Here is a 26,100-nt window from a genome sequence, read left to right as displayed (position 1 = left end):
TTATTATTATTATTATTATTATTGAATTTATTACCCGCCACTCCCTTGCGGCTTGTGGCGGGTTACAACAGTATAAAACCCCATAAAATACATTAAAAAACCAATTAACATATCAATAGTTAATAACTACCTGGCAAGAGCGGCTAATCAACTACACATTCCCCCCCTAGCAAGTGGAGAGGGGATACTGGTGGTACCCGTCTCTAATCCCAATCCTCAGGTCCAGGATAAGCCATGTTCAGATGATCTAACTTGGGAGACTGAATGAACATCATGAGGGAAATTGTGCTTCTGACTCACAGTTCACTTGAACATTTTTATAACATCTACATGTCTCTTACATGTGACTTTGTTCATGACCATTTAGATTATGTTCATATAATAACTTACTACTGTGATTCTTCTCTCTCCACATACATAGATTTCACCCTCTCACAGCAACTCAAAATGGTTGCTGACTGTAGGAATTCTGTAATGAGTAGGATTTTATTATTACACAGAAACAGTGATTTGTGGGAGTTAATAAAATTTGAAGGTCCTTAGCTCCAACCTCTAGAATGGAAGAAGGTCCTAAAAGAATGGTCTATATAATATGGCAACATAGCATGCTACTCTCTAAACTATTACTCCATTTTATAGGGCACAAATATCCAGGCAGTCAAATTTTGATTACATGGTAAAGCCACAGAGGGGAGGGGGGAAGTTATGTGGTAATTATATGCCCAGAGGATTTCATAATATTCCATAATTACTGGTTAATTCTGTAAATTATACCTCATTTAATTTGCAATTGTTCTGTCTCCTGGAAACAATTCTGCTGAAGTCACAGCTATAATCATAAAATAATTCATTGTACAATAGAAAACCTGTAAAAATTATTCTGCAGCATAGTTAAAGCTAGTTATAAAGTCAAGTTTTGTGCTCTTTTTCTGAATAGAAGGATGGTATAGATATTGGTGTGGTGGGAAGCAAAGGGCTTTTTGTTTTTAAGATATCTGCCAGAACTGGCTAATTTAACAGACTATAATGAAGAGGAGAAGGTATGGAAAATAGCAAATGCAACATGCAAGCAATGTAGCTGGCATCTCAAACTGGTTTCCTGTTTTTCCCTTCATTACTGCAGAACCAGCTTTTAAAACTGATCAGCTTGTTTAAAGATTGAAAAGTCTAAATTGCACTGTCTGGAGTGAAATATGTAAATACAGAAGCTACGCCAAAGAATAAAGATTGAGTACACATGGCCAGCCAACAGAAGGAGAATTCTTTCAGCAGACATATATTACTAACGCTATTGATCTAGTACAAACTATATCAAGCTCCTTGTCAATCAGATGGACAAAATATCAGCCAACGTTCTGTCTTGATCTTTCTCTCGCCACAATTTAAACAAATATATGCGTAGATGGGATTAAAATGGAGTAAACAAACACTGCGATCTGAAACAGATGCATATTCTCTGAAGTCCATTGGAGTAAAAGGAATTACCAAAAGTGGTGTCATAGAAAACAGCTACAAAGCTACAAAGTAGTTGCACCATTCCAAAATGGTGTTCCCAAGGGGGACCCGCTTTCAGTATGGCAAAAGCCTTAAACAGAAAAGTAACTTTCGATAAGTGTTAAATGGTTTGTCTTTTTGTAATTTATATACATGGAATTGTAGTTATCATCTAACTTATGTTATTTTTCTACAGAAATATTTTATTACTTTTTGAAATTTACTTCAGGGTCTATTAGACCTCCTGCGGTGTTCCTAATTGCCAGTATATTTGCATTATTATTGTCATGTATAATAAGAGTCCATAACTTTAGGTTAATTTTTTTTGTAATATTAATCTACAATACTACTGATGAAAAGATTCTTGAAAGTAGTTGTAATCTAGATGGCACTTTGGTGAAGACTACAAAGAAATCAGAAATAAGAAAGACAGATAAGAATAATCTTTTTATACCTGTTAACTATGTATATTAATTGTACTCTATTCAGCCTTTGTTCAGAAGTCTACATGAATTCTGTATCTAAACTGAGGGCCATTCCACACGACTTAAATGTAGCCAAAGTCTTACCTTTCGTAAACGCTATTAATTCAATGTTCCGCATGACATCGTAAACAAACCGCAAAACTCCTGCCAAACTCCAGCAACAATCTGAATTTTATAGCGCTTAGGGGGAAATCCAGAAAAATGGATTCCCCCTGAAAAACCGCTACACTTCTGAGCACAAGCTGTAACACATCAGCGAAGACATGTGAGTTCTCAAAACTGTGGTAGAAAGAATGGCCCTCCCTCGCTCATGCCCCCGAACTTCTGGAAATGTGATCACCATTTTTTCCCCCTTAAGCTGGCGAAAGCAAGGAATAAGCGAGGCTTCTCCGGCTAAAGTCCATCCACAAAAGTGCTTAACAGTAAAACAAAGCTCCTTTCTGCGATTGTTTTAAAAGTTTCCGAGCACTATACAGCCCCCTGTTCTACAACTGCCCATAATTTCAGCCAGAAATCGCGCCCATCAGGAGGGGGGATTCTTTTTTTTTTTTGCTTGAAGAGCGTGTAAACGATTAAGTGCCAGATCCTACGCTAGCGAAAAAGGTCTTTCTGAGACAATGATTGAACAAATATTTGTTGCAACAGGTGTTTTTGGGTTTAAAAAAAACAGTTTTTAAAGGGAAAGGGGCTTTTCGGGAGCACGGAAACAACAGTTCATGGACTGTTCTTTTTGATTGACGGCCAGAGGCGGGAAGAAGCGCGGAAAAATAACACTTCCTTTGTTGGAATTCAAGTGAGACTGGAAACCTGTGGGAAATGAATAGACCGCTACTGGGACTACAATATTCCACTAGAATTGAAGGCATGTGGAATGACAAAATTACACTATTTAATATAGCATTTCCGCATACTGCAAACATTTAGCAACATTGATCCTTGTGCGGAGAGGTCCTGAATATTCTGCTTGGTTGTTTATTGAACTTCCTGTTGTGGCCTGGAGACCTCTTGGTATTACAGCTAATATCCAGACTACAGAAATCAATTTCCCATTTGGAAATCCTAATTTGAAAGGTAGACTGTGTGTGACAATATAAGAAGAGCTGGTTATTGAACCCTGCTTTTCATTACCTAAAGAAGTCTCAAAGTGGCTTACATTGGTCTTCCCTTCCTCTTCCCACAACAGACACTCAATGAGGTAGGTGAGGCTGAGAGAGCTTTGGCAGAACTATTCTGTGAGAACAACTTTAATAGGGTGGCGACTAGCCAAAGGTCATGCAGCTGGCTATATGCAGAGGAATGGGAAATCAAATGCAGCTCTCCAGATTAGAGGTCATCACTCAACCACTACACCAACTTGGTTAATACACTTCTTAAATTCCTCCCCGCTCAAAACCCCTTTCTCTCCAGGTTTCATCCCCACATTTCTGAACCTAGAGTTGGCAATGCTACCAACATATATATTCTGATCAATCACTGCATACAGAACTATTTCTTATCCTGGCCCCATCTGTGAATACTTAAATCTGGAGGCTGGGGTCATGGGCAGACAAGGACTTCAAAAACACTCCCAGATTTGCAGAAAAATCTAAAAAAACAGCCTAAAAAACCCACAACTTTTTAAAAAAGTCAATGGGGAAGATACAGTATTGGTAGGGGGATACAGGTGAAAGTGAGATGCCCCCCTCAGATACTTGTGAGTTACCCACTCCTCAATTGGGCATGAATATTCTGAGGAAAAGGCTGCCAGGGAGAAGAGAAAGGAGAAAAAATTAAGCTGAGATAGTTAAAGGTAGGTTGGCTGGTAAATAGGAAGGTGAGAATGAAGCAGAAAAAGGAGAGAGGTTATGGGGCTTCTGATGAATGGAAAGAGTAAATTGGGGAAATGAGATGTATCCCGCAAGTCCTTGTGGGGCCTTAGCTTGTAAATATGGAGACAAGAAGCTTAGAAGTAATCTTCTGATGTACATTCTTAGTCATTGCATTTATAAACTAAAGTTTAGTTTGTAAGCACACTGCAAAATACTGCACTTTATAATGAGATGTAAAACAATGAACACTTTTTGCATAATTTGCTTATGATGTTTTCAACTTGTTGGGTTTTTTTTTTTAATGTAAGATAGTTACGAGAGAATATCCTCTACAGAAAACATCAATCTTTTTTCCCAAAACGATGGACTACACAGCCTTGTACTACATAAAACACAGCCCTCGTTTGCTTTACAAAAATCTATACTTAGAAATCATGCAAATTCTCTGGGCAATATGTGTATGAATGATGTAGAACATCTTTAGGAATAATTAACCTTCTTTTTAGGGACTTATTACTAGAATTCTCATTCAGGCAAACTTCTCTTGAGCATAAGTAAAATCAGAATCTATTTAAGAAAACATCCCACTCATGGAGTCAATATCTATGTCATTTGCATCAAGAACTTTAAAGAAGAGAACATGATATTTTAAATATAACTTTTTAAGTCGTGGGTGTATCAGACACCTTTTTCAGACATCTCAACCTTTGCTAGCAACTTGCATTCAAGTACCACACAGTACATCTGGAAGACTATTCAGTAGTTCTTTACTCCTGAAATGAATGACATTTGCTGTTGTTAAACTGGATCTCTTTGAATGGAATTTCTTCTATGGAATGTAAATGTTTCCTTTTTCCTCTACACTTTTCACAAGTATTAAAAGTTGATTTTAATTCATCAGGCCCTTTAAAGGACAGCATGTTGTTCTTTCATCTTCATACAATGGTTCTCAAACTCCCTTTGAGTTTGTGGGGCACATGCAAGAAGCTTATGAAATTCCAGAAAAGGGAGAGTCCTGAAGCAACTTGTTTTCTGTTCCTGTCAGTCAAGACCTAGATAATGTTGGAATATCCAAGATCTACAGTGTGCATACTTCGACAGAATATGAAAACTATCCTACGGGGGGCTTTGGAGGAGATATGTCAATAGGGCCGCAAGAACATTTTATAAGATGATTATGGATGCTTATGAAATGGCAGTGAAGGCCTCCATTCTCTCCACTAGCTCTCACCCAGCACAACTCTTTAAAACAATTTGATCATTACTGTCCCTTGTGAGTGGACCAGAACATTCTGAATTGGCTATCAGCTGTGAGACATTCATGAGTTTTTTTTTTGCAATCAAAATCTTTTTACCCTGACTAAGATGGACACAGTTAGAGAACTGGAGGCTGCTTGGCCATCTCAAGATCCTACATTAGACTGATTCAGACTACTTTTCTTAGCCAATATGGATAGAGCTCTGACAGCTGTTTGGCCTACAACATGCCACCTGAACCCATGTCCTTCTTGGCTGGTGAAAGCCTGAGACAAGAGGGTACGGGTCCAAGTCTGAGACATCATCCATTTATCCCTGGTTTCAGGGATTTTCCTGGAAAAAGTTAAAGGAGGCAGTGGTGAGGCTGCTTTGTGTGTGTGTGTGTGTGTGTGTGTGTGTGTGTGTCGGGGAAATAATGCTGGACAAGACGAACCAACTACCATCCAGTATTGCATTTTCCTTACTAGGGTGTCACCAATATCTGGACAGCTGCATCTGTTAATGGATGGCCAACTGCTTACACCTCCAAGTACACTGACCAGTTGCGGTGATGGGTTGGCTCAAATGGAACAGGTTGAAGTTAAATCCAGCTAAGACAGAGGTTCTCTGGTTAAGTCAGTGAGCCCCAGATGGGGCACTACAAATATCATTTCTAGACAGGCTCCAATTGACAGCTTTGACCACTTAGGATGTAAAGGATACTGGATCCTTGATCAAAGAAATCTATAATAGTCTACATTTCCAAGGAGCAAAATACTACAAACACAGAAAGAATAAACATCAAAAAATCTACAACTATGGAAGAAAACAGAGTACAGCAGCAAGAAACAGTGCAACTGAGTTCCATGCTCTTTACCAGGGATAGTCAAACTGCAGCCCTCCAGATGTCCATGGACTACAATTCCCATGAGCCCCTGCCAGCCCCTGCCTTTTACAAATGAAGCATCAGCAGAACCCTAAGATCCAGAAGGGGATGCAGACATGGAGGTCAGAAGATCAACTAGAACAAATAAGGAAGTTACACTGAGAAGACTCCCCTACTTAACTAAATCACAGGCTGTGGCAGAACCTTCCATATGCCCAGTAGCCAAGCAGAATAGTGGAAGAAGATTGCAGAAGAGGAGATTGAAATTCTGATTAAGAATGAAACATGGCCACTCACAGACCTGCTTCCAGCAAAAGGACTGCAGGATACAAATGGTTTTTAAAAACAAAATATGATTCTGAAGGAGAAGTAGAGAGGTATAATGCCAGATTAGTTGAAAAAGGGTATACTCAAAAATATGGGACAGATACTATGATGAGCCCTTTGCACCTTCAATAAGACATATCTCAATAAGGATGCTCCTAAGTTGCAACAATGAAAATGGATGTAAAACATCTAGATATAAACACTGCTTTCCTGCATGGAGAAGTAAAGGAAGAAACCATTAGGATTTGAACAGTCCAAAAAACAAACCTCTAGTATGCAAATTACAAAAGAACATTTATGGTCTGAAGCAAGCTGCAAGATGCTGGAACAAAAAGCTTTATCAGGCACTGGGTAAAGAGGGTTTTGAAGAAGGCAAAGCTGAACAGTGCCTGTATTCAAGATACAGAGATGACAGGTGGGGATCAGAGGAGGTGTATTTAGTATAGTTAAATTAGAAACTTCCTGGGATTTTTCAAATTCAATCAGTGTACTGACTAACTCATTAGAAACTTCCTGCTCCTTTGAACACACTTCCTCCCTGCTTGCCAACAGAATGACTGAATGAACAGCGCAGCTACACTTTAGAGTTTTATTTGTATATTTAAGCTATTTATATGTTCTATTTCCATCCCACAAAGATGCCTGAGGCAGCTTTCAGTCAATCTCTGTGGTAAAAAGGCCTATCCAGATCTGGGGGGAAAAGCTTATGCATTTTGTGTCTGCAAACAAGGAATCATGGAAGAAAGAAGTCACATGAGAGAACTTTGCTGTTCTGAAAGTCAGAATCTGTTGAAAGACTTTGAACCCAAGCAGTCAAAGAACCCCGTGAGACCCATGTAAGTAGAGCACACCTCCCATCATTTAGACTAGATAAACATGCACTACATTTTGCAAAATGCAAAAATCAAACTTATAAAATGTTGGTACATTGATTCCCTTAATTTGGGAGATGCATTCATACTTATTTGCTATACAGTTATTATAAAATTCCTGCAAGGCTTTTGAATACAAACAAAAATGCCAGAGGTCCAGAGAGGACCAGGCCTCTGTGATGGACAGCGCCTGGAAAAGAAAGTTTTGAGGGTTGTAACAACATCAGCAGTGAGGGAAGAGTTAAAACGCCTCACTAGGCAGTATGAGCCAAGGTAACACCACCTTGAAACATCCCAGTGAGGGGCAGTATATAAATTAAATGAATGAGTAAATAAAAGTATGCTTGGCAAGCCACAGTTGATTGGGAGTTGCTATACAGGCTGTGGGCTGGAGGGAGTTTTAGTTCAGTCTGAAACTGGTCTGAGAAAAGACCAGCTCAAAACCTTAGTTGAAAAACTCTTCTGAGGGGAAAATCTAGTTTTGACTGACAGAGCTAATCTGAGGGCCTCTGGTCAACTAGGGCAGTCATTTGGCAGAGAGAATTTGAATAGACAGGAATTTGCTCCCAAATTAAGCCAAACTGTGAGATGAAACCTTATATGAAAGAGAAGGTGGAACCCTGCCCAGTTATAAGGGGAAATCAGAAGAGTATTTCCAAAGATATGCAAGTGTGAGGTAGAACTTCAGTCACCTCAGAAAGGAAGAAAGTTGTGGTACATGCTTTGTAGGAACCAGAGATGCTCAGGGGAGTTCAAAGTTCAAAGAAATATAAATGTGTTTTGGAATAAACATTAGGATAAGAAACTTCTAAGTATAAATAATTAATACCATCCGTAAGAAAACTCTGTGAACAACTGAAAAGCCTAAGACCAAGAATTAGAAACAAAAGTTAGTTTGTAAAAAGTACAGTGATTCCTCAATGCCAACAACCCTTTCCTCTTTGTAAATAAAAATTAGAAGGAATGTTTGTTTTAAAAGAATGTCTCAGTACCATTCTGACCAAGGCTCTTTTTGAAAAGAAAAGACAGCACTACAGTTTCCCAGAAGCTTCCAGGGGTTACACCAGTTTGCTGTAGTGGTTAGGAGTGCGGAGTTCTAATCTAGCAAGCTGGGTTAGATTCTGCACTCCCCCACATGCTGCCAGCTGGGTGACATTGAGCTCACCATGACGCTGATAAAGCTGTTCTGGCTGAGCAGTGATATCAGGGCTCTCTCAGCCTCACCCACCTCACAGGGTGTCTGTTGTGGGGAGAGGAAAGGGAAGGTGAATGTCAGCCACTTTGAGACTCCTTCGGGTAGAGAAAAGCTGCATATAAGAACCAACTCTTCTTCTAATAATAATAATGCCTAAACACAGACACATACCCCGGACAGAATGGGACAGTGAGCTTCATTGGGAGGGGAAATTTTCCTCAAGTGACCGTTTACGCACTGGAGGCTTCATGCCGGGCTGCAGGCTGGAGTTTTAGTCGTGGCAAGTTGCTCCACCTCTTCCTGCACCCACACGGGGGAGCATTTGGCCCGGTGCACCTCACTCACCCCAGATTTCACTCCTGTATAGGAGCTGGGGCAGTGAAGTTCCCAGTGCACAAACGGTCAGTGGGAAACAGTTGCAGAGATATCTGTTGTAGCTACTTCCAGCCCTTAAGGCACCTTAGTCACAATAATAATTTAAAATTAATGAGTTATGAGCCTTGTATAGGATGATAATAATACCCTATAGATAATAATACCCTATAGATATTATTATCTAGCCAATATCGTTCTAATGTAGTTTAAATCCATTACTGTGGGTCCTATCCTTTTCTGCCAACAGGAACCTTTCCTTGCCCTCCTCTAAGTGACGACCTATCAAATGCTTAAAGACAGCAAACATGCCCCCTCTCAACCTCCTCTTCTCCAAGCTGAACATTCCCAAGTCCCTCAGCCTTTCCTCATAAGGCTTGGTCCCCAGGCCAGCTCATTCTCGTCACTCTCCTTTGAAGTCTCTCAATTTTGTTCTTCTAGTTTCTAGTGTTGAGAAATTTGCAAAGTACAGCTTGGGAAATTGCTAGGGCCATTTCGCACAGAGCTCAAAGTTGCTATTTGGTTGCCGTTTGTGAAAGCGCTACTTCAAGTAGCGAAATGTAACTAGCCGTGCCCGTAACGCACAGCTGCGGTTTTTGCGGAATTTGGCACTTTCACTTCTCGCCACTTTCGTAACCCACAGGCTTCTGGTTCTCCGTCTTATCGCTACAAAGGAGGTCCCTTTTTAGCGCTTCTGGCCTCCCGTGCCCGTCAATCAAACTGCAGGCACACCTTTGACCTCGACCCTAAAGCCGAACTTGTCGGGGTCCCCTTTTTTTTTAAAAAACCCAGGAAACCCCGTAGCAACGCGTTATCGTCCGATCATTGGCGCCCTTGGAACGTGTTTTCTATTGTTTTCTAGGAACCAGATGCATTGACATGTTTGATTGGTTAATCCCCGCCCACAGTACACGCCCACAGGTTACCTGCTTATATGCACCTGGGCAGACACGCGGTCGGCCTCACTCTTTTGTTTGCGTAGCCTACTGCCCGCAGCACAGGTCAACGTTGCAATGGAGAGGCTTATTTTTCAATTGCTGGCTTACATGCTCGCGGTGCTCCAGCGCATGAATACCGCCTTGTCGCGTCGGACGTCTGCTATCGCGGAGTACCGAGAACGGGTGCCCGGAACGCTGACCAGCAGCAGAAGACGTTCTGTAAGGGTAACCATGGCGGCCAAGAAACGCTGGCAAGCACTGGCAGAGGTCCGGTTCCCCAGACAGTTCTGGGTGGACGAACGATCCTCTGACTGGTGGGAGAATTTTGTGTGGACTCGCTGGGATGATGACCACTGGATTGCCAACTTCAGGATGTCGAGGGGGACATTTTTTGAACTCGTGGAGGCTCTACGTGGACGCATGGAGAGGCAAGTCACTGGCATGCGGCGCCCCGTTCCAGTTGAAAAAAGGGTGGCTGCCGCATTGTGGTACTTGGCCACCCCTCAGTACTTCCGGACAGTAGCCCAGCAATTCGGACTCGGAGTCACTACGGTTGGCGATATCCTTAAGGAGTTCTGCCTCGCCATGGAGGCGGAATTGTTCAGCAAAGTCGTGTGCCTCGGAGACCGGCTTGGAGCGGTGAGTGTCATTCTATCCCCTTTGCCCTTTAAATTTTTTTTCTTGTTTGACAGGTCAGCAACGAAGACGCGATACACCCCACGCTGACATGCAATGGCTTATATTCTTTTCTTTCCCTTATTCCAGAGTATGGACGGGTTTGCCAGGCTTGGATTCCCGCATTGTTTTGCGGCCGTCGATGGAAGCCACATCCCTATCCGTGCCCCCGGGGGAAGCATAAAAGAGTACGGGAACAGGAAGGACTTTTGCTCTGTTCTCCTGCAAGGAACAGGAGACTTCTCCGGCCGGTTTATCGATGCCGAGGTGGGGTGGAGTGGCAGGAGGCATGATGCCCTTGTTTTCAGGGAATCCAACCTCAGGAAAGCCATGGACGAAGGGGTCTTTGTTCCAGGAAACCCCACCGCCACCATTGAGGGCGTGCGTGTGCCGCCGTTGGTGCTCGGGGACGGAGCCTACCCAATACGACGCTGGCTCATGACTCCCTACAAGCGGCCAAGGACAGACGTGCATAGCCACTACAACCTCACTCACTCCCGGGCAAGGAATGTAGTGGAGCGTGCCTTTGGACGTTTGAAGTCCCGGTTCCGTTGCCTGATGTCCCGACTACACGTGCATATAGACAATGTGACTCCGCTGATCATCGCGTGTGTCATTTTGCACAACATATGCGAGGACAAGGGACATAACATCCCCTTCCCTGTGGATGAACCTGATCCTGTTGTCCTTGAGGACACACAAGACATCCCTGAAGCAAGGAGAAGAAGAATCTATGCAGAGGGGTGCAAGGTTCGGGACGCCATAGCCACCCACATCTACAGAAACAGGAGGCGTGTTTAATTGTTTTTCCCACTCTCTTGTTGGTGAATAAAGTTTTGTGTTATTTGTTTAACCTTGTCTTGTGCGGTTTGTGTACTTTGCCAGCAAAAAAACGGGGATTCTCTGGTCCAAAAGCACTTTGACAGCCCTAAATGCTAACTCCCAACTGAAATTGACAAACACAATACGGAAGCGCTGAATGGGGAAAGTTCGGGGAGGCGGGTAGCCAGGAAGTATTGGCGACCCCTGTCAAACCGGAGGATCAATCCACTTATGTTCCAATGAATAATTTTATTGGTGGGCAGCTTTGATACATTTAAAAAACGGGGTGGTCTATCGGAGCAACGCACGTTCGTTCCCTAACCGTCATTCCGAAGATGCCGAAGCCACGGAAGGGCTCCTTCTGGCAGCGCGCCGAGGCTGAGGCACTTCTGGAGCTTGTGCTCCAATCGAAAAGTGTTGGCCGCCTTATGGCCAGCACCCACTGCCACACCAAGGGTGCTTACCTGGTGTTGGCTTCAAAGCTGAGGGAAAGGGGCTACGTCCGGACCTGGGAGCAGGTCCGGACAAAATTCAAGCGCCTTAAGCTGGACTTCCTAAACAGTCTGGAACAGTGGGGGGGGATCCCGCAGCCAAGTGGGAGGACGGTCTTCCACGACCAGATGGTAAAAATATGGGAGAAGGCTGGGAAGCCCCCCCTGGACATGAGGAGGCATATGGGTGAGTGCTGCCCTCGTTGTGTTTTACCCTTAAACATGCATGGAATGACTAGCTGCCTCTTTCCCCTACTGTCCCCAATGAAATTCGAGAAAGTATTTAGATGCTGTCAACCCCCTCAGACTTAGCCAGCCAGTACTGTAGAACCACTTTGGTTATGCGCTTAGACTCTAACTGTGGTGTGTCCACCAGCTGTGTTTCATCTCTGTTTTGTGTGCTTTTAATTATGATTTGTCTTTTTCTTTGCCCAGCCACACAATCACCATCCAAGCTGGCAACAGCACCTGAGCGTGAGGAGGGGGAGGAAGAGGGACCTTCCACCTCGGGACAGGCTGCAGGTGAGAGTTTTATGCCTGTGCGGGAGACCCATGTGTGTGTACCCCCATGGAGCCATATGGGAGCCTGCTGTGATGCTCCCATTTGAAGTGTTATTAAATTCTTTGTTTGATTTCTATAGCTGAAACTGTGGAGGCAAGGCTGCGTGCGATGGAGGCCAGAGTTACTTCCCTGGAGGCTCAAGTGGCAGAGCTGAAAGGGGAGATTGAGCAGCAAAGGCAACAGAGGGAGGCGGAAGAACGTAGGTTATGTTCCCCACTGCCCAACTCTTCTCACACTGTGGCTAAGGCCACTTAAAAGTGTATGCATGTAAACTAAAGAAATTTGAAAATATGTGTGGCACTAATGTGTACTTTTTCTCCCTCCCCACACAGTTAAGAAGAAGGAGGATGAGGACCTCTTCCGCCGCAAAGTCCGGGGGTCCGTGGGAAGGTTGAGCAGGAGAGTGAGGGAGATGGAAGGGGCTGGGCAGGGGAGCAGTGGGACCTGAGTTTTGTTTCCTGTTTGTGTTTTGGGGTAGGGGTTGGGGGGGGGGCTCCAAGTTTCATTCCCTAATGTTTTTCCCCTGTTAAATGTATAGTTTTGTTAAAAAAAATAGGTTTTCCAGGGGGGTGGGGGGTGGTGGTGCTGGTGGGGCTCCAAGTTTCATTCCCTAATGTTTTTCCCCTGTTAAAATGTTTTTTAAAATAAAATGTTATTGCAAATTTTATAACAAGACTCCAGTGTGACTTCTTAAACTCGCACATATTTAACCCCACACCACACTCCTAAAACTCCTTGAACTAACACCCCTCCAACCTCCAACCCACACAGCAGTACCACAATATAGACAATCACTTGAGAGGCCGCTTTCGGCCTTGCAGATTCCACAGTAGGGTACACAGAGACAGAGTCAAAAATATAAACTTTATTCAACAAACAACAAAACACAGATAACATGAAATAGAAAAAGTGGGCAAAACTAGGAGGGGGAGTACTTGTCTGCTGGTTTTATTTTCCTCTTTCCGAGAATAGTCCTCCTTCGTGTTTGGGTGGAGGCATTCTGAGAGGGAGTCGGTGGGGTGGGTGCTGGAAGTGGTGGTGTTGGTGTGGGTGGTGGTGGGGGTGGTGGTGTGGGTGGTGGTGGGGGGGCGGGGGCGATTTGTGGAGGGTAGGCCCTTTCCATGACCACTACAGCCCTCTCCATGAGTCTCCTTATCAGTCGCACCTCCTCCACGCCTTCGCGTAGGATTTGGTTTGTCTCTCTAAGGACTGCCCTCAATTTTCTCCCCTCCTGGGCAATGAGTGTGAGCATGGTTTGGTCAGCGGCAGCGGCACGCCGTGACTCCTCATAGCAGTGCTCAAGGAGCCTCTCTCCCACGCTTGTCAAGACGGAGACGCGCCTCAGCCTGCCGCGTTCCCTCGTAAGCCTCTCCTCTGCTGGGAGCGCACCTCTAGGTGGTGGGCTGCCTGGAGCCAGGGGTGGTTCCTCCTCCTCATCTGAAAGAACCTCTGTTGGCAAAAAATGAGAAACAAAACTGTTAGTGACATCAATAAAGTCAAAACACACCATGGTGGACATGGTGTTCTTTTTTGTCCCCGTGTTTTCCTGCCAAGAATTTAAACAATCCCCGGCGAGCACATGGCTATTGTTTGTTTGCCCATGGTGTGCTTTTACTTTTGCCTACTTTCACAGCAGGACTCTCAACAATTAAAAGGGAGCACATGGTTAGTGCCTAGCGACATTGTCCTGCAGCTATGGCTCGAAAGGAACAGGTCATGCACGCTCACCATCTTGAATCTGTATCCGCCTGCGCCGTGCAGGAGGTCCAAGCAACCCAGGCTGTTCCTCCTCCTGTGTTCCGGGTATGAAATCTGCAAAAAAAGGAAAAAAAACAGATCTAGGACCAAAGGGTGGCAAAGCCAGCTTCAAAGGCTACACCAGCAACGCAGAGGGACTCTCTTCTTTCTCTTAGCAGTGCTGCTGCCCTGCACAAACAGAAAAGCACAAAGCAGTCAAAACAGCCCCCCCCCCTATTTTAACTAATACTTACCAATGTTAGTTGATGCCCCCGAATCACTATCCACGTCAGGTGCTGCTGGAGACTCGAGGGGCCCCGTCCCTGGCAACTGTGTCTCTGTGGACAAGAGCAGAAAATAGTGAAAAATGAGCAAGCATACACCATGAACCACAAAGCAAGCTCCCAAAGTAGTGAGCCAAAGTACTGCAGAAGGCCTATGGGCGAGGCATGCAGCAAATATTTTGGGGCTGTTGGTTAAACATGACCGTTTCAAATACTAACCACATCAAGCACTCCACAGCCAACCATCTTTTAAAATCTTTTAAAAATTAAAATTAAATTATAAAATTAAAACCGTTTCAAATAGTAAACACAGCAAGCACTCCACAGCCTACCATCTTTTAAAATCTTTTAAAAATTAAAATTAAATTATAAAATTAAAACCGTTTCAAATAGTAAACACAGCAAGCACTCCACAGCCTACCATCTTTTAAAATCTTTTAAAAATTAAAATTAAATTATAAAATTAAAACCGTTTCAAATAGTAAACACAGCAAGCACTCCACAGCCTACCATCTTATGCGTTGCAACGAACTGACGAGAAAACGATGGCCAAACGTCAGAACACACATTTGCTCAAAAGGAAATATAAAATAAAAATAAAATCACTTACCGGAGGCAAGGGGCGTTTGCTCAGGAGCCTCCTCTGGCTCCCCAGGAACGATGGCGATGAGGTCCAGCGTTACCGATTCCGCGGCTCGTTGCTGGACGGGGGGTGGAGGGCGAAAGCTGGACGAGGTGCCCTCGCCGGGATCCTCCTCAGCGGGTGGTTCCTCGACCGGGGCAGCCGGCTTCCGAACCACCTTAAGGCTCCGGCCGACGCGCTTCGGCCTGCCGGATCCTTCCCCGTCTCCGTACAGCTGGCGCTGCTCCTCGAAGTAGGGGCAGGTAACCTTCTCGTTGCCGGAACCCTTATTATGGTTCACGGCACGCATATACTCTGCCCTCATTGTCTTGGTCTTCGACCGGCATTCAAGGCCGGTCCTGTTGTGGCCCAGGGCGCGCATCTTAATGGCCACTTGTTCGAATACCTCCCTATTCCTGTGGGAGGACTGGAACGCGTCCTGGATTTTCTCCTCCGAGAAAATCCCGATCAGGTCCCTGATCTCCGCGTCCCTCCAAGTTGGGCCACGGCCGGTTGCAGGGACGGACGAGGCTTGAGAAGACGATTCCATGTTGCTTTCGCTGGTAGCTGAGCAAAATGGTGGTGGAAGGTGCAGGGTGCAACGGATCATATACCTTCCCGCACACAAAGACAAAGGGACTAGCCGGCTCCTGATTGGTAGAGGGCAGTAGGGGACACGCGCATTGGCCACATTAGGTCACATGTCACGTTCAAAACTCCTCGCGCGGGAACAGGATCTGCTCCTAATGGCCAGATTGGCGCCCTTGTTGTTTGACTTAACGCATGCGCTGATTCGTTTACACGAGAGAAGAGCAGTTTGAACATGCAGCGGGAGCCATTTTAGGAAAATGTCCGCCATTACACAAACGCATGCCGGTGTTCAACCGAGAGCAAGTGCGGCAGTACTCGGCAGTTCCCCAATAATATTCACCAGCCACAGCATAAATCAACCAAACATGACATGTTACTGGCGTACGTTCGTTGGCACGCTCAGAGGAATGTTTTTTAAAATGAACGGGGGACGGCGACTCCGCTTGCCGGAGGTATAGCTGCCAATGGAAGGGGTTGTCCGCACCCAAGCACAAGCACGCACCGGGAACCACACAAAGACCCACTACACATAAGCCGCCCCTCATGATATCACCACGAATCATGTCTATTGAACCCCTCTAAGCTAAGCAGGAGACTGCGAGCGGCGACCGTTCGTTGGCACGCTCAGAGGAAAATTTTTTAAAATGAACGGGGGACGGCAACTCCGCTTGCCGGAGGTCTAGCCGCCAATGGAAGGGGTTGTCCGCACCCAAGCACAAGCACGCACCGGGAACCACACAAAGACCCACTACACATAAGCCGCCCCTCATGATATCACCACGAATCATGTCTATTGAACCCCTCTAAGCTAAGCAGGAGACTGCGAGCGGCGAATGTTCGTTGGCACGCTCAGAGGAGAATTTTTTAAAATGCTCCCTGTACGTTGACTCCGCTAGGACTGGCCGATGGTAGACGGGGTTTTAAGCTTTGGCCAAATTTAGGGAACGTGACGGTGTGTGCCACTGTGCTTGTGAAAAACTCTTGTGGTGTCCGGGCAGAATTTCCTAAAGTGATCGTGCTTGAAAGCCAGTCGCTGTCCCGTTGCCTCGTAGATCCCCGCTCGCTCGGAGAAAAAAAAAATGGCGAACAGTTCGCCGGAAGTTTCGAGGACAGGCTCGGGAGGAGGGACTTTGAAGAACCCGCAACAATGGTAACGCACAGGTCTTTAGCGCTACTGTTGCAGATTGGTTGCAGGAGTGTATCGCTATCCGGAGGGTGAATCCAGTTTTCTGGATTCCCCTAAAAGCGCTACAACGAAGCGCTTTTGGCGGGTCGGTTTCAGGATTGTTGCAGATCGTTAACGACGTCGTGCGTTATGGCAAATTAGTAGCGTTTTCAATCAGCAACCATTGTGCTATTTTTAAGCCGTGGGAAATGCCCCCTAGAGTTGGAGTATCTGGGGAAGGCAGAGAGTGAGGAGAGGAACAAGCGTGTCAGAGATGTGATACCATACAGTCCACCTTTCACTGCTACAATTACATGGATATCTGACCTCTTCAGTCTGGAAATCAGTTGCAATTCTGAGAAAATTCAAGGCCACAACTGATGATTATCATCCTAAGAGTCCAGTGCAAACATTTCACATCTATTCTTGCAGAAAAATGGTAGGTTCAAAAGTGTTTTCACTGTTTTATGTAGTAGCAGGATTGTGGATTAAATAGGCTTCTCAGTTTTTCCCAAATTGTTTTATAAGGTCATTGGATAATAAATAATAAACAAACTAACCCACCCCAAAGCCTTTGAAGCACTGCTATTAGCCTCCAGTAAAATAAATTACTGAAGAGAGACGACTCTATATAAGTCCAATTTGGATATTTTATTGCCATATTGGTTTCCTAGTGACTCTGTATTTGTCTATATTTGTTTCTTCACTGGGACCCACCCCTCCCAGTTCATTATTTTTGCTTAAGGAGTCTAAGGGCAGCTTACAATCTCTTTTTTTCTTTCCTCTTCCCAGTTGGCTGTCCCCCTGGCCACCTGGCAAAATGAGCCCCTGGCCTCCCAGCCGGGTCAGCTATGCTCGTTTATGTGCTATCTCTTAGGGAAGCCCCAAACCCCAGGGAGTCTGATAGCGACCAGGCTCCCTGACAACAGGCTCCATCCCACGCAAACTGGAGGCTGTGACAAATTGCTTTACAATGTCTGAAACATCAGGCTCAACAAGAACCCCATTAACAGAACCAAATTAATGGGTGAGTGGGAGGGAAGCTGTTCCTTTGGCATTTATTGACCAACAGGAAGAGCCGATGCCCATGACCCCTTTTATAGGTGCTGTGGGCTAGCCTCATGCCTCTGTCGCTGTGCATGCTGCCGGCACACAATCTGTGCCCCTTGAGCTGGCTGCTGGGACTGCCCCGTCCCTTTGCAGGCAGCCCTCCGCAGCCTCAACTGGTGGCCCCGGTGAGTTGCGGCTGTGCATTACCGTCTCATTTTATCACACCATTCTGCACATGACTGTTAATACTGCATGCATCCACGTTTTTAATTCTTCCATATGGCAGTTAGTATGACAGTAAACTCTCTGGGAAGTGCATCCCAAACTCTTTTATTGGCGAACTGAAAAAATGAAAGAAACTGCTTTATGTTTCCTCTCACAGTGAAATCCGAACACTTGGGTATAACGATAAATCCTCATTCAGTGTTTTCTCCCCGGACTTTGCCTCCTCTAAATTGTCTTTTTAATCAAGCTGACACCATCATTAAGTGTCCTCCTCTGCCATAAAACATCTGAACAGTCTCACTTTTTTCTCCCATAAACTGGACATATGGAGACTGATATGTCTGTTCCTTGCAGTATGAACATACGTGCCCTCACTGAATAAGGAGGTCCCTTCCCCCTCAATATCCTTCCACAAGCATTTTCTTTCCTATTTGGACTTTCCTCATTTATCTTCGTTTTGTGCTGATTTCTAAATGCCACAACCAGGGAGAACCTGCACAACTAAACAGGAATAATGAGCGTTTGGCATGACTCGAAATGCTTTAGTGATTGTATAATTGTGACAGTACTTTCGTTTTAGGTTGCCAGTCTCCGGATGAGAGCTAGAGATCTCCTGCTATTACAACTGATCTCCAGACTGTAGAGATCAGTCCTCCTGGAGAAAAGGGCTGCTTTGGAGGGTGGACTCAATGGGATTGAACTATGCTGAGGTCCCTTCCCTCACCAAACCCCACCCTGTACACCAGGGGTAGTCAAATTGTAGTCCATGGACATCTGGAGGGCCGCAGTTTGACTACCCCTGTTGTACACGCTCCAGTCCAAAAATCTCTGGGTATTTCCCAACCCAGAGCTCACAACCCTGCTCCTATTATAGTATTTTCCGTTTCCAAACCATCCTAAACCTTAATAGCCATCTACATGGGTGCAAACACACAATGCTCAACCTACGGAACAACCTCAGATCTACTTAGAAGTCATACCCACTTTATTTAACAGGGTTTACTCCCAGGAAAATGTATGTAGGATAGTGATCTTAATCATTCAAACAGCATTCCTAATTTAATAATCTTGTGCATTGTCCTTCAAGTTCCCGTCAATACAGAATACCCACTTAAGAAATTTAGGGGAGGATATTTCAATCCCAGTATTTACAAGATTCTCTGTTAACAGTTTACCTATGTATACTTTCATTTTTTCAGCCTAACATGAACTGCATGCACTTCTTCCCGATTTTACACCTGTACTGCTTCCCAACCTGCCAATAACTGCATTTGACCTGTAGGAGGGCATTTTGGGCTCAAGGAAGACATGCACACATTTCTGTGGGCTTAAACAAGGCCACAGCTTTATTAAAACACCACAGGAGTGTTGGCACAGCATGGAAGAGGGAGCCTGACGTGCAGTCAGAAGACCACAAGAACCCAGACCTCAGCAGTGCCCTGGAGGCCATTGGGATCCACCGCTGGGAACACAGGTCTCCTTGCTGCTGGGATCCCATCCACGGGAAGAGCCAGTGGTGCCCTGGAGCCCACTGGTTCTCCCACCAGGAACGCAGGTCCCCTTGCTGCTGGATTCCCACCATAAGGAAGTGTCCAACTGAGGTGCCAAGAGGAAGCGCCTACATCGCTTGGCACTGCTGCAGGCCACCTGGCACTGTAAGCCCTGAGGTGCCAAGAAGAGGCACCCACCTCCTTCTTGGTCCCACTCCGGGCTACCTGACACTGTGATCCCCAAGCCTGCCCAGTCAGGTCGGCCGTGCTCACAGACCAGCCAACCTGGGGAGTCCGATGCACAGACTAAACTCCCACACACACAGGCTCTATCCCATGCCCAAACCAACAGATGTGACAAAATGCAATATAAAGACATCATCCAGTGGCCATACAGACATACGTATAACAGCCAACAAAACAGGCTGGGTGGGAGGGAGGGAAGCTGCTGGAGCAAGAGGCAGGGCTCTTCCATGTGGCACCTTTTAAAGCACCCTGAGCCCACGTGCCAACAGGGTGCGTGCAATGTTCTCACACAGTGCCTTCCTGCCACCATAGAACCTCCCCCCAGTGCATCTTCCTGCTGCCCGCTCCTCTTCCACGTCAATCGCGGCTGATGCCAAGTCTTCACGGCTTTATATCTAAATAAAGTTATTTCCACAAACATAATTACAAGCACACAAGATTTTTAAAAAATATGAGAGCCATTATCCATCTATAAGTGTAAGTGTGAGAAATGAATGTCTACGGTTGCCAACCCCTAGGTGGTTGCTGGTGATCGCCTGCCATTACAAGTGATCTCCAGGTGACAGAGATCTGTTCACCTGGAGAAAATGGCTGCTCTGAAAGGTGGCCTCTATGGCATAATACCCAGTGAAGTCCTTCCCATCCCAAACCCTTCCTCAACCCCCAAATTTTCTGATATTTACCAACCCAGAATAGGCAGCCCTACAAATGTGACACGTCCACAAGGGAGAGAAAGACTCAACATTTTGCAAAAGAAACCTCAGTCACAGCCCAGGTTTTCGCCTAATGAGGTACAGTCACTGTTACACATTCCAGATTACATAGAATCTGTCAGTAGCCAACAATCCACTGGGAAATTATCCCTAGCAATATCAATTGAAATGGAAGAATGCATGGAGGGAATTCTTTCTGAAGAATGTATGAAGGTTTGTGACCTGTGACAGATAATTCCAAAATATTAATGTATGGGACACAAAGGCCCTTAGATCTAAGATTTTACAGAATATGCAAAACAGAAATGTTCAACATGGCATTTTTTATACATGGGCAAGAACTGTAGTATAATGGAAGCTACTTTTATAAGGGAACAGGATCATGGTCTGTTGAAATGCTTATTGTATTTCTCCAGGGAAACTAATCTCAATCAGAGGAACTACCTCTCTGGACAGCAGTGCTGTATTGTTGTCATCAGGTGTGGATGTGGGGGAGTTTACAGATTGGATTTTGCCACCAATACTGTTGTAATTTATGTGTTTTTATGAATTTTTACTGTAAACCGCCACAAGCTGGCAGCATCCAGGAGCAGCAGTCAATAAAAGCAAATATAAATAAATAAATATAAATAACCTGAAGATCAATTGTAATAGCAGATCTCCAGGGGCTTCCTAGAGTTTGGCAACTCTATTTAGACAGAGGTGTGAGTGGATAGGGGGCTGTTTATTTGTTTGCATTGTATTATGACGCAATCCCTCCTTCATGAAAGTAACCCACTACCGCCAACTGTGTGGCAAAGCATGGCAGCACCTTTCCACCCGGACTCCATATGTTTATGCAGAACTCTGGGGTGGACTGTGTCTGGCATGGGAAATCTTCCGCCATTCGTACACAGGAAATGGCGGGGCATGCTGGTCTGGCACAACCGCTGCCCTTCATAATAGGTCTGGGGGAATCAAAATCAATATGCCAGTCACTTACGTCAAATATTAATTAGTAATACAGACTCTGATCCAATCCACAATATTTGACACACGTACAGAACAACAGCTGAACAAAGTAGTGCAGATTCTTTAAGCTGCAGCACAAGTTCACATTGTCTTCCTAGCTTGTATTAAAGAACGTAAAGAGGCATTATTCATGACGGGGTTTTTGTTTGAAGACTGAAGATTGAAGAAATGTGGCATTTTTCTCCAGAGAGAAAACAAGGTAGTATTTGGCTTGAAGATTTGACACTGAGAGGAAGAAAGCTTTGAAGTGCCAGAGAATGAAACTGTGTGTGTGTGTGTGTATTATCCTCAGTGCCTCAGAGACATATGTATTGAGAAATAGTTTTCTATAGCCATTAAATTGATGTATTGCAATACTGCAGACAATAAAAAAAGAAATTCCCTCTGCCAAAAGATTAATTAACTCTCCTGCCTAGTACAGGAGCTATCTTGGACAGCGTGAGAACCATTTGGGGTGATTTAGCACCAGGAATGAGCTTATTATACAACAAAATGCATCCAGCAACATAGACATAACTGTTATGTTCCAAAAACAGGCTTACTTTGGAGATATTCTCTCTACTAACTCACAATCTGTTTTTGGCAGTTTGATCATCTTGGCTTTCATTTAGGAACTATGAGCATTAGCTGGATGTGCATTCACATACAGATCAGAATGCACATCCAAATGCCGATTCTGTCTGTTATTTTCAGTGGGATGAGGACCAAGGATATGAATGCACATGTAAATGTAGATAGTCTTAAAGGTAAAGGTAAAGGTATCCCCTGTGCAAGCACCGAGTCATGTGTGACCCTTGGGGTGACGCCCTCTAGCGTTTTCATGGCAGACTCAATACGGGGTGGTTTGCCAGTGCCTTCCCCAGTCATTACCGTTTTACCCCCCAGCAGCAAGCTGGGTACTCATTTTACCGACCTCGGAAGGATGGAAGGCTGAGTCAACCCAGCCTCATGGGCAAAGCTGTCAGACGGCTGCCTTACCACTCTGCGCCACAAGAGGCTCTAGATAGTCTTAGGTTTTCCCAGATATCTTGATGTCCATCTGAAACTGTATTTCATACTGATTCTTAATTCACTAACTAAGTTTCACAGTAACATATGAACTGAACTACAATTTCCTCCTTTGGACAAGTTTTGGAGAAAAAAAATAGGAATACAGCTGCCAGTAGTGTTTCCCTCCCAAGGAAATAAATTCATATAGAATTGGAAGTGAGAAGGTTTTATATAATTTGTCCAAACCAGTGTGAAACCCTAAACTGTTGGATTACGACAGCATTATAGCCAAACATATTGCATAAAACCACTTTTCTTTAGTTATTCAACTAAATGAATTAGGTATTTACAGTAGAAGTGGGTATTGTTCCTTTCCCTCTTAAATCACAATTCTTATTTAGTAACAATAATGGCCTTCCTCATATCATTAAAATGCCACAGTTTTTAAAAAAATACATTTTAAAAACCTTCAAACATAAGACAGAACAGTGGAACAACAATTGACATGAGCAGAAAATAGCTTTCATTCTGGTGCATCCAAGAATGTATGAACTGTGACAACTTAATTAGTTGTTCTACTTGGTATACTAGTACTATACAAAACAGTCAAATTATTGAAGAAGAAAGGAAATCAGCTGCCAGGTTTAGCATCTAATGCACAGCAGTTATAATAAGACTAGAAAGAATGCCTAGTTTGGTCTGTTGAGAAAGCAATATAAAACATCTTTCCAGCGGGAAAGAGAAATAACAAGGTGTAAAGATTTTGTGGCCCTTAAACATGAAAGAAAAGTTTGGGAAGATCTCTGCTAACAAAAAAAGATATGGCCTGAGCTCTTTCCTCTCCTGTCAGGTACTTTAAGCCTGGGTGTGGCCAAAGCAAAGGCAGAGGACTGCTTGACAATATCTCTGTCTGCTAAGATATGGACTCAACTTCTGTTTCCCTCCCAGTCAGCAGGTAATGTAAGTCTGAGTGTGGCCAATGCTCATTGAGCAATGGGACTTCTTGGCAACAACCCACCAACTAATAAGATGTGAAGCAGCATGATCAGGGAGACACAAGCTCTTGGCAGTTGGTTCCTAGCCAGTGACTTTCAGCCTTTGTCCCTGAAAAAGCTGTTCATCTGGATCTATAATCAGTCCAGAATGTCATCTATTCTAAATTATTGTTTTATCATCTTTTTGCATATGTGTATGTGTGTTATATTTCTCCTATTTATTTAAATTACATTTTTGTAAGCCATCTTTGATTTATTTATGTATTTATTACATTTTTTCTACTGCCCTTCCAAAAAGCTCAGGGCACTTTATAGCTTAGTATAAACAATAAAATTGCAGAATCAAAGAAAACCTAGCCATAATTTAACACATGAATCTAAAATCAATAAATAATTTAAAATAACAGTTGCATTTTCCTATCTCTTATGGCTCAGGAGAGACTCTTCTTCTTCAACCATGGGGGGTTGCATGTGGAGGAACAGGGAATCAAACCCAGCTTTCCAGACTAGAGGCCTCTGCTCTTAACCACAACACAAAGCTGGATCTTTTGTTGATACCTAACCCTTGCAATTTTATCCTGTTTCATAACAATGTAAAACATACACTTACAAAAATGGCTACAATATGTTTCCACAGAAGGCACTGGGTGCATGAAATAGCAAGGAAATAATTTGTTCATTTGACTCTTGTGGGGTGATTATCTTCTAGACTTAGCTGCTCTTACTAAACTGAGCCATACTACTCTACATTTTCAGATGAATTACTGCAATGCACTCTACATGGGACTATCCCTGAACACTTGCCAGAAGCTTCAAATACTACAGAATGCAACAACTCACTTGTTTTCTGGAATATGCATATCTGAACATAATATAACAATTTTAAAACAACTGCACAAACTACTGATTTATTTGCTGGTTCAATTCAAAGTATTGGGAGAGGCAGATCTTTAGGATGGCAGAGTGTGGGGAGGGGAGGGACTTCAATTGGTTATAATGCCATAGATTCCACCTCCCAAAGCTGAACTGATCTCTGTCATCTGGAGATCATTTGTAATAGCATGACACCTTTAGCTATCACCTGGAAGTGGGCAGCTCCAACAGTAAGTGAAGTACGAACAGGCAGGAGCAATATCCAGATGTCTCCATTCCCACGTTGGTTGCTCTGCTGCCATCTCATGAGCACATGAAGGTGCTTTTTCAGACCTTTGGTCCATCAAGACCAGCAGGATCTTAGGCTGAGGTATTTTTCATTACTTACTGCCTTGTCCTTTTAATTGGAGATGCCAGGGATTGATCCAAGAATCTTCTGGATACCAAGCATACATTGTACCACTGAGCCACAGCCAAGTCTCCATTCCAGTTCCTCCCTATTGTGCTTGCTCATTAAGAACACCTCCCCAGACCACAGCCTGTATTTTAAAACTCTTTAATGGGCTTCCCTACCACCACCTTCTTTTCCCTGACTGCACTATATCATTGATGAACAGCTCAGTTTTGCATTGTTGTTGTATGTTTTTTTAAAACAGTGATGGAAAATCCTAGGTGTACTATGAACTTTTGGCATCCAGTTTAGTTTAGGTACCAGTCCTACAGCTTGACATCTCATATTCCAGACAACAGAAAACAAAATATTATTATTCTGACATCACAAATATAATTTGGAACTGTTTGGGAACTGCATCCCATTCTGCTGATTCCAAACACAGTACTCTGTCTACTAAAGCGAATTCAATTATCAAACTGCTACATCATAAGGGCCATAAGAAACCCATTCATTTCTGAGTAACAAAAACTATCAGAAATCCTTTGTAAAAATGCTACAAGGACTAAGGGCATAAAAACAATAAATCTGTAGAAAAAGACAGAAATCAGCGTTAGAAGCAGCAATGTGCCCGGCTTAGCTCCGGAGGAGACAACATAATTGGACGTGACAGAGAAAAATTACAGAGCAACATGCCAAGGAATAACAGCATATCATTCATAAGGCGTGACATTAGTCTTGCCTTCCAGACAGCTCAATAACCATAGGGTCTGTATGTTTCCCCAAGAAATAAGCAGCAGTATCCAGGGATAGACCCAACCAGCTCTGAGACAATTGTTTTCATGAGCCTGTAGATGTTGAACTGGACCCCTATGTCAGCAAATGTAAAAAATACAATTGTAAAACCAGATAGATACATGAGGAATAGGAGTTGTGGCCTAGGATTAATGTAGGGTTAGTTCATAAACAACTAGTTTCTTTAAATGAAACCAAATATTTTGGGCCAGATGTATTGCATCCAATGGTACTAAAAGAACCTTGAGATGTAATTTCTGAACTTCTGTCCATTATTTTTTTACAATTCTTGAAGAACAGGTGAAGTGCCAGAAGACTAGAGGTGCAAAAATGTTGTCCCTATCTTCAAGAAGGGGGAAAAGGAAGATCTGGGTAACTACCGACCCATCAGCTTGTCATTTATAGCTGGCAAAATTTTAGAACAAATAATCAGTCGGTCCTTGAGAAGCTAGAGTGGATGGCTGTAATTACTAAGAATCAGCATGGCTTTCTCAAGAACAAGTCATGTTGGACTAACCTTATCTCTTTTTTTTAGAAAGATACTACCTTGCTAGATTATGGGAATGCTGTGGACATTGTTTACCATGATTTCAGTAAGGCTTTTGATAAGATTCTGCATGATATTCTTATTGGCAAGTTGGAAAAATGTGGTACGGATCATATTACTGTTAGGTAGATTGAGAACTGGTTGACAGATTGTACCCAAAGGGTGCTTGTAAATCGTTCAACATCTTCTTGGACAGGAGTGATGAGTGGAGT

The 26,100-nt window shown here is 43.9% G+C and overlaps 2 protein-coding genes across 11 annotated transcripts in view; both read right to left on the bottom strand.

Moving 5' to 3' along the window:
- CHL1 (cell adhesion molecule L1 like) overlaps positions 1-26,100 on the bottom strand; it is a 305,295-nt gene that overhangs the window by 159,015 nt on the left and 120,180 nt on the right. The gene's annotated exons all lie outside the window — the stretch shown is intronic.
- Positions 13,014-16,860, bottom strand: LOC143831780 (uncharacterized). The gene is made up of 4 exons (XM_077325208.1): positions 14,795-16,860; positions 14,155-14,238; positions 13,892-13,975; positions 13,014-13,612 (listed from the first exon to the last, which is right to left on the bottom strand). Exons 1-4 carry the CDS (start codon positions 15,414-15,416, stop codon positions 13,083-13,085), a joined length of 1,320 nt encoding a protein of 439 aa, XP_077181323.1. The 5' UTR covers positions 15,417-16,860; the 3' UTR covers positions 13,014-13,082.

Source organism: Paroedura picta, chromosome 3 (genome assembly GCF_049243985.1).
Source record: "Paroedura picta isolate Pp20150507F chromosome 3, Ppicta_v3.0, whole genome shotgun sequence".
NCBI classification, from domain to species: Eukaryota; Metazoa; Chordata; class Lepidosauria; order Squamata; family Gekkonidae; genus Paroedura; species Paroedura picta.
The sequence above is the reverse complement of the archived record's forward strand: the minus strand, read 5'-3'. Positions and strand labels throughout refer to the sequence as shown.

Bases quoted from the DNA above. Each gene is read 5' to 3' on its own strand.
- LOC143831780 (XM_077325208.1), bottom strand. From the start codon at position 15,416: ATGATCCGTTGCACCCTGCACCTTCCACCACCATTTTGCTCAGCTACC. The intron at 14,239-14,794 runs GTAAGTGATTTT...TCTTGTCCACAG, and splicing joins GCAAACGCCCCTTGCCTCCG to AGACACAGTTGCCAGGGACG. The intron at 13,613-13,891 runs GTGAGCGTGCAT...TTTTGCCAACAG, and splicing joins GCGGATACAGATTCAAGATG to AGGTTCTTTCAGATGAGGAG.